General features: G+C 53.8%; 1 protein-coding gene across 5 annotated transcripts in view; it reads left to right on the plus strand.

The window, feature by feature from the left end:
* Positions 1-10711, plus strand: part of Rbm10 (RNA binding motif protein 10) — a 31188-nt gene extending 20477 nt beyond the window's left edge. For 3 of the 5 annotated variants that reach the window (XM_010643496.1, XM_010643498.1, XM_019210553.1), the window contains 19 exons: positions 1069-1142; positions 2508-2594; positions 4484-4544; positions 4678-4854; positions 5203-5363; positions 5533-5630; positions 5717-5804; positions 6824-7007; positions 7115-7257; positions 7341-7458; positions 7549-7640; positions 7749-7913; positions 8954-9103; positions 9199-9264; positions 9340-9528; positions 9612-9686; positions 9978-10084; positions 10163-10292; positions 10381-10711. In XM_010643496.1, coding sequence (XP_010641798.1) covers positions 1069-1142; positions 2508-2594; positions 4484-4544; positions 4678-4854; positions 5203-5363; positions 5533-5630; positions 5717-5804; positions 6824-7007; positions 7115-7257; positions 7341-7458; positions 7549-7640; positions 7749-7913; positions 8954-9103; positions 9199-9264; positions 9340-9528; positions 9612-9686; positions 9978-10084; positions 10163-10292; positions 10381-10506 — 2291 coding nt within the window. In that variant the 3' untranslated portion in view covers positions 10507-10711. The remainder of the gene's footprint in view (positions 1-1068; positions 1143-2507; positions 2595-4483; positions 4545-4677; positions 4855-5202; positions 5364-5532; positions 5631-5716; positions 5805-6823; positions 7008-7114; positions 7258-7340; positions 7459-7548; positions 7641-7748; positions 7914-8953; positions 9104-9198; positions 9265-9339; positions 9529-9611; positions 9687-9977; positions 10085-10162; positions 10293-10380) is intronic. The other 2 variants (XM_010643497.1, XM_010643499.1) reach the window with 1 other exon arrangement.
* The last annotated feature ends 2738 nt before the right edge of the window (positions 10712-13449 follow it).

Consider the following 13449-nt stretch of genomic DNA (forward strand, 5'->3'; position numbering starts at 1 on the left):
CAGTCTCTCTCCATCTGTCTTTCTCTCTCTGATTTTACCATTCCATCCTCCTTTGCACTCTAATGCTGATTCTTTTGGAGATCAAGCATGCCCTCAACCCTGCCACATCCCGGGTCTCCCTGTGTTCCCACCTCTGAAGGAGATGCTTTCCTGAGGTCTCAAGCCCCAGCCCCCTTCGCCAGCCATGGCCAGGCCTAGAGTCTCTCTTGGTGGCATGGAGGTCTTGCTCTGCTTTACTCCAGCCAGTCCACACATGGACCAATTCTGGGGCTCTCTCCCAAGGAGGTATCCAGTGCAGCCTCGCAACAGCCCTGGACACTTCTCTCAGGCACCTGCTGATCCTTACCTCTGAGATCCTCCTGGGCAATCATGGCCACCGTTCTCCTTCTGTCTGGGAGGATCTAGACTGTTGGTGACTGTAATCCCCTGCCATGGTCCTAAGGTGGCTCCCTAGTGAGGCCCCCCCCTTCCCTAGCACCGTGGTTAAGACAGATGAGATTGTGTCCCTAACTACCCAGTTCCCCATGGGATGGGAGCCCTTCTAGCCTCACAGGGAAGCCTGCCTTAGCTTTTCTTTTGCTCCTTCAGTTAAACACCTGCTCCATGCCCCCTCCTGCGCACCCCTGACCTTATGCTGGGCCTGCCCTTGGGTGATTTGCTCTGGCCTATGTGGAGCCAGCAGCCTGCCCTTCTTCATCCTTTGGAGACAGATCTCTCCTTGTATCCTTTCCCTCCCCACTGCTTCTCTCCATCTCTGTCAACCCAGACTGGCCAGGCAGGTCTGCCTGAGCCTCATCTCTCCCTTATTCTGCCCTTTTGGGGGGTGTGTCTCTTCCCCTACCCTGATCTCTTTCCTGTTCTATTTTTCTCTCTCCCCCTTCCCTCTTGGCCATTACCTTGCCTTCTACATCCCTACTCTTTCTCTGATTTCTTCTATCTCTTCCTTTCTCCTCTTCCCTCTTCCCTCTCTACCCCTGGTCCTCTCCCCTCGGGTCCCGCCCCCGGGAACGTCGTGTGTCCAAAGCTGTTGACTAACCCACTGCGTCTGTATCTGAATGCTGTCTCCAGGTCAGAGCCGGGGCTTCGCCTTCGTCGAGTTTAGTCACTTGCAGGACGCTACACGATGGATGGAAGCCAATCAGGTTGCTTTGCCGCACTTGAACCCCCCCCCCAAACAAATACTACTTTGTAATCGAGCGCTCCCCATCGCCTGATTCTTACGGACACAGTTCCCTGCCCTGTGGCCCTGTGTCCCATCCCCCAGCCCCTCTCTCTGACCCTGACCCTCACTATCTCCTCTTCCCATCTCTCGCTACCCCACTGGGCTTCCCATCCAGAGCCCACACTTACCTCCAGCCCCTTCCCACTGCCAGGCACTAGTGCTACCTGCCACCTCTCCTGGCTGAGCTCTCTGAGAAGGAGCTGCCAGGGTGGGCTTGCTCCCTAGCTTCTCATGCCCCCATGCACTTGTGGGGTGGGTCCCAGGGGACCACCCTACGCTGAAGTCAGCCCAAGGTGGGACTTCATTGCATTCTCAGGACTATGGGAAGTCCCACCATTGGGGAACATAGCTGTTGGCACACTAACTAGGGAGACCCATTTTGTCAGCCCTCTCCCTGCATGTGAATTTGGCCCTTTGAGTTCCATACAAAGGGACAGCTCTACTGTGTTGGTCGAAAGTTCGGGTCAAGTGTGATAGTTTTATTGACACCCTAGAGTCACTTTGCCCAGCCCTCCCCTTCCACCCTACCCACAGGAGGCATCAGGGGGCCCTGCCGTCAGCCACAAGGGAGCCTGCTCCCCTAGCCTGGCATGGCATCCCCAGCCAGCAGCAGCACTGGGACCTTCTGAGACCCAAGGTTCTGCCTAGGCCCCTCCGCTCCAGCTCAGGTCCCTAATGTAGAGCATGGAGAAAAGCTTCTGGGGAGGAAGGGGCAGCTGTGGTGAAGTGGAGGGTCCTAGCAGAAGTCACCCTGGGGTCGGCTGTGCAGGTGGATAAGCTAGTGCGGTGGGCCCAGGACCCAGCCAGCCTTGGAAGGCGGCCTCATGGCAGAAAATGCCGTCTGTTAAATATGGCTCTTTCTTTTTCCCCTTCTCCAGCACTAGCGTGTGTGCGTTCTCTCTTTCTTTCTCTCCCCTCCCCCCCCCATCCCCAAGTGTAGCCCGTGTAGTGCTGGCCCTGGGTGTGGCCTGGGAGTGTCAGGGCCGAGTGGGGGTTTTCACCACTGTCCGGCAGGCGTCGGTCAGCCGAGCACTGTGTGCCTGGTGATGTGTGTTCACATGCGTGTGTGCGTGTGTGCCCGGTAAAGCAGCGAGCAGCTGCGCCCAAGAGCTGTGGCGCTTTCCCTCCCTCCCTTCCTTCTTCCCTCCGTCCGTTCTCCGACCTCCCTCCGTTCCCTGTCCCTCATCCATCCAGCTGAAGGGCTCGCTCACTCTCTTCTCCTTTGCTGAAACGGTGCGTGGGGCACTGCTGCCTGGGCCTCACTGTGCTCTGCTTTTTCCCACAGCACTCCCTCAACATTCTGGGCCAGAAGGTGTCCATGCACTACAGCGACCCCAAGCCCAAGATCAATGAGGACTGGCTGTGTAACAAGGTACCAGGGTGCTGCGTGGCAGGTGCTATGGAAAGAGAGGTAGCGCCTCCCGTGAGGAGGCATGGGTGCCAAGGACTGGCTCTCCAGCTCTCACCAGCCAGGCTAAAGTGACTAATCAGGAACAGTGTAGGCCTCATGTGTGTGGTGTTTAGAATGTGGGCTTCAGAGTGAAAGTAGCTGCAGTCAGATTGTCACAGGTCTGCCTTGATGGTGCCTGAGGGGCTTATTCACTCTCTACCTCAGTTTCCCCAGCTCAAAGCTGCACGGACTTTGGAGGTCATTAGGGGGGTGAAACTGTCAATGGAAGGGTAGCACAGGTCCATAGCCCAGTGTAAATGTTCATTGTGATTGTTAAAAGCATGAAGTGTTCTGAGGGCCCATGTAGGTGACTCAACTTTGAAGGCCATCCTCACATAGCCACTTCAAACCTGAGCCTGGTAGGTACAGCATGTAGGTTCTGTGATGGCCTCCACAGTCCCCAAGAGGAAGGTGAGGCTCAGAGAGGTAGGCCTATGAGAGTGGGCCTATGAGAGTGGGCCTATGAGACTTGCTCCTGATCAGAGGGACCACAGGTGCCTTGGTGGCCTCAGGTCTGCTTTGGGGGCTAGCTCTGAAGTTCCACAGTGCCCCCCATAGCCATCTGTGAGTCCCAAAATCTGATGGGAATATTGAGAGGTAGTGGAGGCCCCCCCAGCCCTCTCCCAGAGAAGTGCTTGCATAGGGGAGTAGCGTGAGTCATTGAAACAAACAAACAAAAAAAGTCTCATCAGAAGGCCAGTGTTCAGCCTTTCTGGAGAGGTACGGCCAAAATGAGAGCAGCATTTCATCCCCCTATATTTTCAGATGTTCCTCAAAACCAGGGTTCTCTTCACCTCCTTCTTCTCTTTTGCACCACATACCATTGGTTACCAGGTTCTGTCTCTTCCATCTCAGAAATGCCACCTTCCCTCCCTCACCATCCCCACTGCTCACACCAACCCTCATGCCCTTTCACTATTGCTATGGAGCCCTCACGAACATGTTGGCCTCTTGCCTCTCTCCCATTCTCCCCTGCAGCTGAAACCCAGCTCTGACCATGCCTCTCCTCTGCCCAAGACCCTCATGGTTCTGAGTTTAAGCATTAAATCTTCTGTCACCTGGCATCATCTTTTCCTTCTCAGCCTCAGCTTTTGCCTCTCTGCTTGCCCCCTTTCCCCAGCTACAGAAAATCCATTGTTTTGTTTGCTAGGAATCCCTTCCCAGCAAAACCAAACTTTTAGACCTCCCATATCTAACACCCTGCTTCTATGAAACCTCCCTCGACTGGGCCCAGCCCTGTGAGCTGTACCCCTCAGCCTGCTCCCTTCCCCCAACCTTTGTCGGTGTGACCTACAGAGGCCATATTTTCTGGCCATGTGGTTCAGGGCCTGGCCCAGAAGCCGTGCTTAGTACCTCTCCAAAATGGTGGACGGAAGGAAGGTCTTTGGAGGCTGAAATGTCTGAGAAAACTTTCTCCAAAGTATCATAATTCTAACCCGTTCCTAGACATAGAAGAGGTGTGGGTTGTGGCTTCTAGGGAGGAAATACTGAAGATTTCTGATTAGAGAAGCCAGTCTTGGGATGGATGACCCATTAGAGGGACTTTGGGAAACAGGCTTCCTAGAAGTTGATAGGCCAAGGAGGCAGGAGTTGTAAGCAGTGAGGGCAATATCGATTCCTGAGCTAAGGGAGGTAGACTAGTTTGAGACTCTAAAAGAAGATTCACAGGACCAAGAATAAAAAGCCCCTGCCATCCCTACCCTGAGATCTCCCTTCCTGGGGTGTCATGGGGCTCGTGGGGGATCTCTGGATCCAGGCTGGGTGCCATGGAAAGCCCTAAGCCCCCTGACTACCTGGCATGTGCCTCACAGTGTGGTGTCCAGAACTTCAAACGCCGAGAGAAGTGCTTCAAATGTGGTGTGCCCAAGTCAGGTGAGAGTTACCTACCTTCCTCCACTCCCGAGGACATGGGGATGGGGCGAAGGGTGATGGGAGAAGGGTTGGGGGTTGATGAACGGTGTACCCTCCCCCTTTGTCACTAGTCTCTCTCCATCATCCCTGACAGAGGCAGAGCAGAAGCTGCCCCTCGGCACAAGACTGGATCCACAGGCACTGCCACTGGGCGGGCGGGAGCTCAGCCAGGGCCTGCTCCCGCTGCCACAGCCCTACCAGGCCCAGGGAGTGCTGGCCTCTCAAGCCCTGTCACAGGGCTCAGAGCCGAGCTCAGAGAATGCCAACGACAGTGAGTCAGTCATTCCTTCCCTCTTCCTCTTGTGCTGAGGTGGCTGGGCTGTGCCCGCAAGGCCAGAGAGAAATGGTAGCGAGCAGGCTTGGTCTTTGTAGGGCTCCACCATTGGGGGTGGGGAGTAGCCACGTGATGCAGGGGGAGTATCAGCTTCCCACCCCGCCTTAGAGGCTGCACTGAGGTTCTCAGGAGAGCAGTGGCACATGGACCGACAGTTTATCCAGGAGGAAGCAGCGGGTGCACAGGCAGAGAGACTAAAGGACAGGGAACAGTGGGGAACCACCATGGGGGCTGGAGCAGGCTGCTGCGGGTGCCCTCTAATGCTAGCCCCCTTCCTTCCCACAGCCATCATTTTGCGCAACCTGAACCCACACAGCACTATGGACTCCATCCTGGGGGCCCTGGCACCTTATGCGGTGCTGTCATCCTCCAACGTGCGTGTCATCAAGGACAAACAGACCCAGCTGAACCGAGGCTTTGCCTTCATCCAGCTCTCCACCATCGTGGTGAGGGCGGCACAGGGGGGGGCCGGGCAGCCGGGGTCCCGGCCCCCAGGGTGGGGAGGAGGGACCCTTCCCCCACCCACACCGCGGCCCCAATCCTGGAAATGGGGCAATGGAGCCGGGGGCCTCCCCGGGCCTGACCCTTCTGTCCCTGCCACTCCTCCACCCTTAGGAGGCAGCCCAGCTGCTGCAGATCCTGCAGGCCCTGCACCCACCGCTCACCATTGACGGCAAGACCATCAACGTTGAGTTTGCCAAGGGTTCTAAGAGGTCAGGGCTCCCCCCCATGTCCCCTTCCAGCTTTCCCCCAAGCTTGAGGCCTCCCATTTCATTCCTAGTCTCTACATCCTCCCCAGGGACATGGCCTCCAACGAAGGCAGTCGCATCAACGCTGCCTCTGTGGCCAGCACTGCCATTGCTGCGGCCCAGTGGGCCATCTCACAGGTACTTAGCCCCTCGAACCCCAGCACCCTGACACCTGGCTTTCTCAACCATGCTATACCCTCTGCAAACAGCAGGGCTGGCTTGCTCTCCAAGGACACAAAGCCCTGCAGCAATTGGCATGGACCCTTCCCCATTCCCAGCTCTCTAGATCTCCTGGTCTGTTCCCCCTCTGTCTTCTCCAGCTCCCTTCCCAGTTACCTCCTGGGCTTTCACTGACAGCACTCTTGGGGCTAGTAGTCTGTTCTGTTGGGTGGAATTCTTTATTGTCCTGAATTGATATGAAGTGTAATGTATTCCTCATGTATATATGCTGTATTATATATGTAATATGTACATAATATACTGCACATTCTTGAAAGGAATTTATAAGTAGCAGAAAATAATTGGAAGAAGAGACTAAAGAAGTGGAAGGAAGCTGGGCATAATGGCCCGTACCTGTAATCCCAGTACTCTGGGAGGCTGAGGCAGGAGGATTGCAAGTTTCAGCCCAGTCTGGAGAATTTAGCAAGGCTTTTGTCTCCAAATAAAACATTTTAAAAGGCTTAGGGATTTAGCTCAGTATGGAGGCCCCTGGGTTCAACCCTCAGTACCACCCCCCCAAAAAAGAAAACAAATGAGAGGATGTGACGGTGCATGCCAGCCTGAGCCACTTAGTGAAACCCTGTCTCAAAATACAATATAAAAAGAGCTGGCAACATAGCTTCAGGGTAGAATGCCCCTGGGTTCTGTCCTTAGTACCACACACACACACACAAACCCAAAAAATCAGAAGGATGGGGTGTCCTCCTTGGTCTGATGCCCAACACATGTAACACACACGCATCCTGTTTTCAGTTTCAGTTTTGCCACTGCCCCTTCTCATGGCCAGGTGGCCCTCATCTTGACTTGTGTTAATTTTTTAAGGCTGCATGCTTGTCTGTCAGAACACTAGCCCCATGTGTAGAACAAATGCTTCTAGCAGGTTCCTCCTACTTCCTGTCCCCTCCTGTTCTAATGAGACCCTTCCACCTACCTCTCAGGCCTCCCAGGGTGGGGAGGGTGCCTGGGCCGCCCCTGAGGAGCCACCGGTCGACTACAGCTACTACCAACAGGATGAGGGCTATGGCAGTAGCCAGGGCACAGACTCCCTTTATGCCCACGGCTACCTCAAGGGCAACAAGGGACCTGGCATCACTGGAACCAAAGGGGACCCAGCCGGAGCAGGTGAGCCCTGGCATCTCTCTCTGTGCCTATGGTGGGGCCTGCAGGCATTGGGGTCCCATGCCCCACCATTCACGGGCACCCTTCTCTCTCCTTGTCCTTCCCTCCAGGTCCCGAGGCCTCCCTAGAGTCCGGGGCAGACTCTGTGTCGCTACAGGCTTTCTCCCGTGCCCAGCCTGGTGCTGCCCCTGGCCTCTATCAACAATCGGCAGCTGAGGCAAGCAGCAGCCAGGGCACTGCTGCCAACAGCCAGGTGAGTAGGTTCCAGGGGTATCCTGGGTGGGCAGAGTTAGCACTGGCAGAGACTGAGCCCTGTTCCTGTTTTCCCATGGCTAGTCATACACCATCATGTCACCCGCTGTGCTCAAATCTGAGCTCCAGAGCCCGACTCATCCCAGCTCTACCCTACCACCGGCCACCAGCCCCACTGCTCAGGAGTCCTACAGCCAGTACCGTAAGTTGTCACAGCCTATAAGTAGCGGGTAGGGACTTCTTAACAAAGTAGGGTTGTTGTGGCCCCCTCAACCTCTCCCTCTCCCCTCAGCTGTTCCTGACGTCTCCACCTACCAGTATGATGAGACATCTGGCTACTACTATGATCCCCAGACCGGCCTCTACTATGATCCCAACTCCCAGGCAATGGGGCAACTCAGGGAGAGTTGGAATGGGGTGGACAGCAGCTGGCCCAGTGGGTCCTCTCCTCGAAGTCTTCCCTCATGTCTCCTCCTTATTCCCCTCCCCCAGTATTACTACAATGCTCAGAGCCAGCAGTACCTGTACTGGGATGGGGAGCGGCGGACCTACATACCTGCCCTAGAGCAGTCAGCCGATGGGCATAAAGAGACAGGGGCACCATCAAAGGAGGGCAAGGAGAAGAAGGAGAAGCACAAGACCAAGACAGCTCAGCAGGTGAATCCTGGGCCACTGCCTGGCTGTTTGGTGTTTGATCTGTCATCTTTTGTCCCTACTGCCTAGGGAGCTGGGCTTGGGCACTAACTGCTCCAGACAGTCCTCTTGAGACAGAGCAGTCTCCTGGGTACACACAGCAGGGATGCCTACCTCTGTGAGGTGGCTTTTGTCATCCGAGTGAGCCCTGTCAGCTTTCCTCTGTCCCCTGTGGAAAAGCTCACGCTGCTGGTAGATGTGTGTATATCCCAGAGGACTTCTCATGGGCCCATGAGGAGATGTACAGGAAAGAAACCATGCCAGGTTTTGTGGTAGTGGGCAGTTGGAGGGAGCCTGTGTCTGTGGAAGAAGGGTATGACCGTGAGGGTGTAGCTCTTGGAAGCAAGCCCTAAGCTAAGTGTGGATTACACACCTGTAATCCCAGCACTTGGGAGATTGAGGCAGGAAGATTATAGGGAGTTCAAGGCCAACCTGGACTATACACTGAGGCCCTGTCTGAAAAAAACAAACCAAAACAAGCACTAAGCATTCCCTCAGCAGTCTAGGGAACTCTAAAAATGGTGGTGTGCTCTAGGAAAAACACAAAACATGTAAAGTGGCATCAGGTCACACATGTAAATGAAAATGATACACAGGCTGGTTATGGTTGCACACTCCTATAATCCCAGCACTGAGGAGGCTGAGACAGGAGGATCACCACAGGTGTGAGGCCAGCCTGGGCTACACAATGAGTTCAAGGCCAGCCTGCACTACATAGTGAGACTGTCTCAAAACAAAACAAACAAAACCCCAAAAAAATGATCCACAGGCAGTCTTGTGCATTGTACGAAGTGTGCATGTAGTAAGTGTGCCTGTCAGAAGTGGAGGGGCACACTCAGAGCCAAGTGCCGCCTGCTGGGGTACTTCTGACTAGAGTCATGGCTTTGAGGCTGCAGGGCAGGAAGGAAGGTGAGCTGCTACCAAGACCATGGGTCAGTGGATAAAGTTAGTGGGCCTGGCAGTTTGAGGGTTCCTGGAAGTCTCACCTGTAGAGTCTCACCCAGATTGCCAAGGACATGGAGCGCTGGGCCCGCAGTCTCAACAAGCAAAAAGAAAACTTCAAAAACAGCTTCCAGCCCATCAGCTCTCTGCGAGATGATGAAAGGCGAGAATCAGCCACTGCAGATGCCGGCTATGCCATCCTCGAGAAGAAGGTGTGTTGTGGCCACCCATGTGCACCCTGCCCTACAGCCTTTTCATTCCTCCCGGCCCGCTGTGGAGCCCTGAGTATCTGTGTCCCCCACCCCAGGGAGCGCTAGCTGAGAGACAACACACCAGCATGGATCTCCCAAAACTGGCCAGTGACGACCGCCCAGTGAGTGCCAGGGTTGAGAGGGGCCAGGAAGCTCTGATCTGGCCAAGCCTTATCTCCCACCCTCACCCTCTGTAGAGCCCACCTCGGGGGCTGGTGGCAGCCTACAGCGGGGAGAGTGACAGCGAGGAAGAGCAGGAGCGTGGGGGCCCTGAGCGGGAGGAGAAACTCACGGACTGGCAGAAGCTAGCCTGTCTGCTGTGCCGGCGCCAGTTCCCCAGCAAGGAAGCACTCATCCGTCACCAGCAGCTCTCTGGGCTCCACAAGGTGACTGCGGGGAGGGTTGTCAGGGATCCCAACCCTCCTGAGCTCCAGCTCAGCCACTTACTCTGTGTCCTGTCCCCCTGCAGCAAAACCTTGAGATTCACCGGCGAGCCCACTTGTCAGAAAATGAGCTAGAAGCACTAGAGAAAAACGACATGGAGGTGAGGTGGGACCCGTTCCTGGGTTCCATCCATTTTGTTCCTTCTCGGTACCTGTTCCCCCAGGCAGGGAGGCATCAAGGTTTTTAGCCAGGTACATCCTGACAGCCATCAGTCGTCCTATTCTTGTGAGATCTCTTCCGAGTTCCCCTACTCGGCTGCTTATGCCCACAGTGTTAGGGCCTGTGACCTGTTGGCCAGATCAAGCTCCCCGTGGGAGCCCACGCCTGTAGTTCCTAAAAACAGCAGCCAGCTCCCCAACATTCTTATATATGCACATCCACAACCTTTCAGCAAATGAAGTACCGGGACCGTGCAGCTGAACGCAGGGAGAAATACGGCATCCCTGAGCCACCAGAGCCCAAGAGGAGGAAGTATGGTGGCATATCCACGGCCTCCGTGTGAGTGCCAGGGCCAGGGTGGCGGGAGGGGGGCGATGGCCAGACCACTCTGCTTACACTCCATACCACCCCCTGCAGCGACTTTGAGCAGCCCACCCGGGATGGGCTGGGCAGTGACAACATTGGCAGTCGCATGCTCCAGGCCATGGGTTGGAAAGAAGGCAGTGGCCTGGGCCGCAAGAAACAGGGCATTGTCACCCCCATTGAGGTGAGTCTGTATGAGCCTGCCCCAGTCCCCAGCACTCCCCCTCTGTACCCCATATACCAACCTGATGGAGCCTGCCTTCCTCACATAGGCCCAAACACGGGTGCGGGGCTCTGGCCTGGGTGCCAGGGGAAGCTCCTATGGGGTCACCTCGACTGAGTCTTACAAGGAGACACTGCACAAGACAATGGTGACCCGCTTCAACGAGGCCCAGTGAGCAACTGCAAGAGCAACTTCTACAGATGTGTGTGTCCATCGAGGGCAAAGGAGGATGCAATGTTGGGTAGTCTGGGAAGGCTCTGTTCCTGTCAACCAGCCTGCTCCCTTGGCAGAGTTCCCTGAGCAAATCAAGCTTTGAGTTGGTGATTTTTGTTGGGAAATTAGGCTGGAATTATGATCTTTTTTGTAATAAAAGCTGAAAAGCCTGCATCTCTCATCTCTTCTTTCTCATGCCGTAGCATAGTTTGTGGCCCACACAGACATAGATGGATAAGGAGCTTTATGAGGCCAGAGTGCATGGCTGGGGTGACATTCAGTCTCTGATATGTGGTGGCTACCAGAACATGGGGTTCTGGCCAGCACCCCAACCCACAATATCCAGGTCAAGATCTCCTCTCTTTCTTGAAAGTCCAGCAGGTCCTGCCAGATAAGGAAATCCAGCACCACCAGGCTTGAAGCCCCCCCAACCCCCGTCAGAGCCAGGACTAGGAACCTCTGTTCCCCTGTCCTCATTGACCCCTAGCTTCATTTACCCTAAGATCCCAAGACCAAACTCCTGTTTTGCCATCCCTAGGGCTGGTGACAGTGCCCTTGTCTATCTCTATAGAGAAAACAGCAGGTACTCGGGCACCTCGAGATGCTGCAGACCCCAAGGGTAGGGCCTCAGGAAGAAGCTCTGGCTTACAAATCCCGCGTCCCAGGGTTGCCTCCACAGCATTACTCAGGTCCACCATTGTCTCTGTCCTCCGCAGCTGTTCATTACCACAGCACCTCACTCCTCTGATGTTCAACTGGGTTCAGTAGAACAAGATGCTGGGGTTGCCTTCGTCCAGGCCTTGAAGGGCTAAACCCTGGAATGGGGTCAGGAGCAAATACAGACCCACCCAGGGCACAAACATGCCTATGAGGCAGTTGCCAACTGGAAGAGCAGTTGGTGCTGTGCTGTGATCCACCCCATATCCACTATAGGAGACAGAACTAGAAAGAAGGGGGCCCCTAGAGGTGGGGTGTGCTCGTTTGGGATGGGGATGGAAAAGAGGGAGAGGAAATAGAACAAAAAAGCCACCTAAGCTTGAGTCCCCGGATGGATGTGCCTTTAAGCGGACACCCCCACATTTCCTTCCCTTTCTACCCCGGAAAACCACTTCTAGAAGCCCCAACGAGGAGCCCTCATGCTTCACTAATGATAGTATATACGCAGTTTGGGAAACTTTCATGTGAAGTTAAACATCCTGTGGCCCAGCATTTCCACTCTTATTTAACCAACATAAATGAAAACACCAACAAAAAGACAAATGCATATTCATAGCAGCTGTATTCATAATAGCCAAAAAATTGAAAATGATCCCAAAAGTTCCGAGAACTGAAAATCATAGTATACAGTATACTCATTCAGTGAAATACAATTCAGCAGTAAAAGGGAACTCCTAGACCTGGTAGCACATGCCTGCAATCCGGGCACGCTGGAGGCTGAGGCAAGAGAATTGCTGTGAATTCAAGACCAGCCTGGGCTATGCAGTGAGTTCAGGGCCACCCTGAACTACACTGGGAGACCCTGCCTCAAAAAATAAAAGGGACAAAATGCTGATGCACCTATCAACATGGATAAATCTCACAAACATGCCAGCTGGGCATGGTGATAACATACCTGTAATGTTAGCACCCTGGGAGACCAGGGCAGTAAGATCTGAGCAAGGCACAGGCAACTTAGTGACTTCGCAAGATCCTGTCTCAAAATAAAAAGGGAGGCGGGCTACAGATGTAGCTCAAGTGCAAAGGCCCTGGATTCAATCCCCAGCACCACAAGAAGAATAAACAAAACTATGAGAAGTTTGGAATCACAGTGGTGAGTGGAGAGGGTACTATTCACTGGGAAGGGTTCTGAGGTAGCTTTCTGCAATGATGGAAAAGTTCTATATCTTGCCCGGGATGCTGATCACATGGTTGTATACCTTATGTAAAAATCCAACAGGCAGTATAATTTAAAACCTCAGCATTTGAATACAGGTAAATATACAGAAGAACTTGGGAAAAGACTGCCAAAGGAAACCAACAACTAAGAAGGATGGACAGTGGTCTCTTGCTGTCCACAGTGTTGGTTCCAGGAAACATACCCACCCACACCAAACGCCTGATGCCCAAGAGGCACATAGAATGGCAGCCTCAGTGTACTTTAAATCCTCTCTGGATTACTCACAATACTGGATACCATGTGAATGCTATGTAAATGTGTTATAGTTGTTACACTGTATCGTTTAGAGAATGCTGACCAGAGCCTCTAAGCCTCAGTACAGATACCACACACACACACACACACACACAGACACACACACACACACGCGGGGTGCTTTCTGTCTGCTGTTGGATAAATCCATGGATGCAGAACCCACAAATACAGATGACTTGACTGTACTTAATTCCAAGAGGAAAAATAGTAACATTACAGGAGAGGAACTTGGCAAGATACCATCTTTTTTGTTCTCTGTTTTGTTTTGTTTCCCTATGCTAGGTAGGGAAGCCAGAGCCTCATGCATGCTAGGCAAGAAGCAAGTGCTCTACCACTTAGCCACACACTCAGCCCCAGAACTCTGTTTTTAAGAAGGCTAGCTGGATGAGGTGGTGCACACTAGCAGCCCCAGCTACTCTGGAGGCTGAGGCAGAAGGATTGAAAGTTTCAGGCCAAGCCAGGCATGGTAGTGCACGTCTGTTATGCCAGCACTCAGGAGGATGAGGCAGGAGGATTGCTGAGAGTTCCAGGCCAGTCTAGGCTCTATAGTGAGTTAAAACCAGCCTGAACTACAGAGCAAGACCCTGTCGCCAAAAATGAAAGAAAGACAGAAAGATAGAAGAAAAAGAATGACAGAAAGAAAGAGAAAGAAAAAAAAAGTAAGCAAGCAGACAGGTGGGGGATTTAGCTCAGTGGTGCCACCACCTGCCTCAC

Source organism: Fukomys damarensis, unplaced genomic scaffold, assembly GCF_012274545.1.
Source record: "Fukomys damarensis isolate Sample0158 unplaced genomic scaffold, DMR_v1.0_HiC HiC_scaffold_39, whole genome shotgun sequence".
NCBI classification, from domain to species: Eukaryota; Metazoa; Chordata; class Mammalia; order Rodentia; family Bathyergidae; genus Fukomys; species Fukomys damarensis.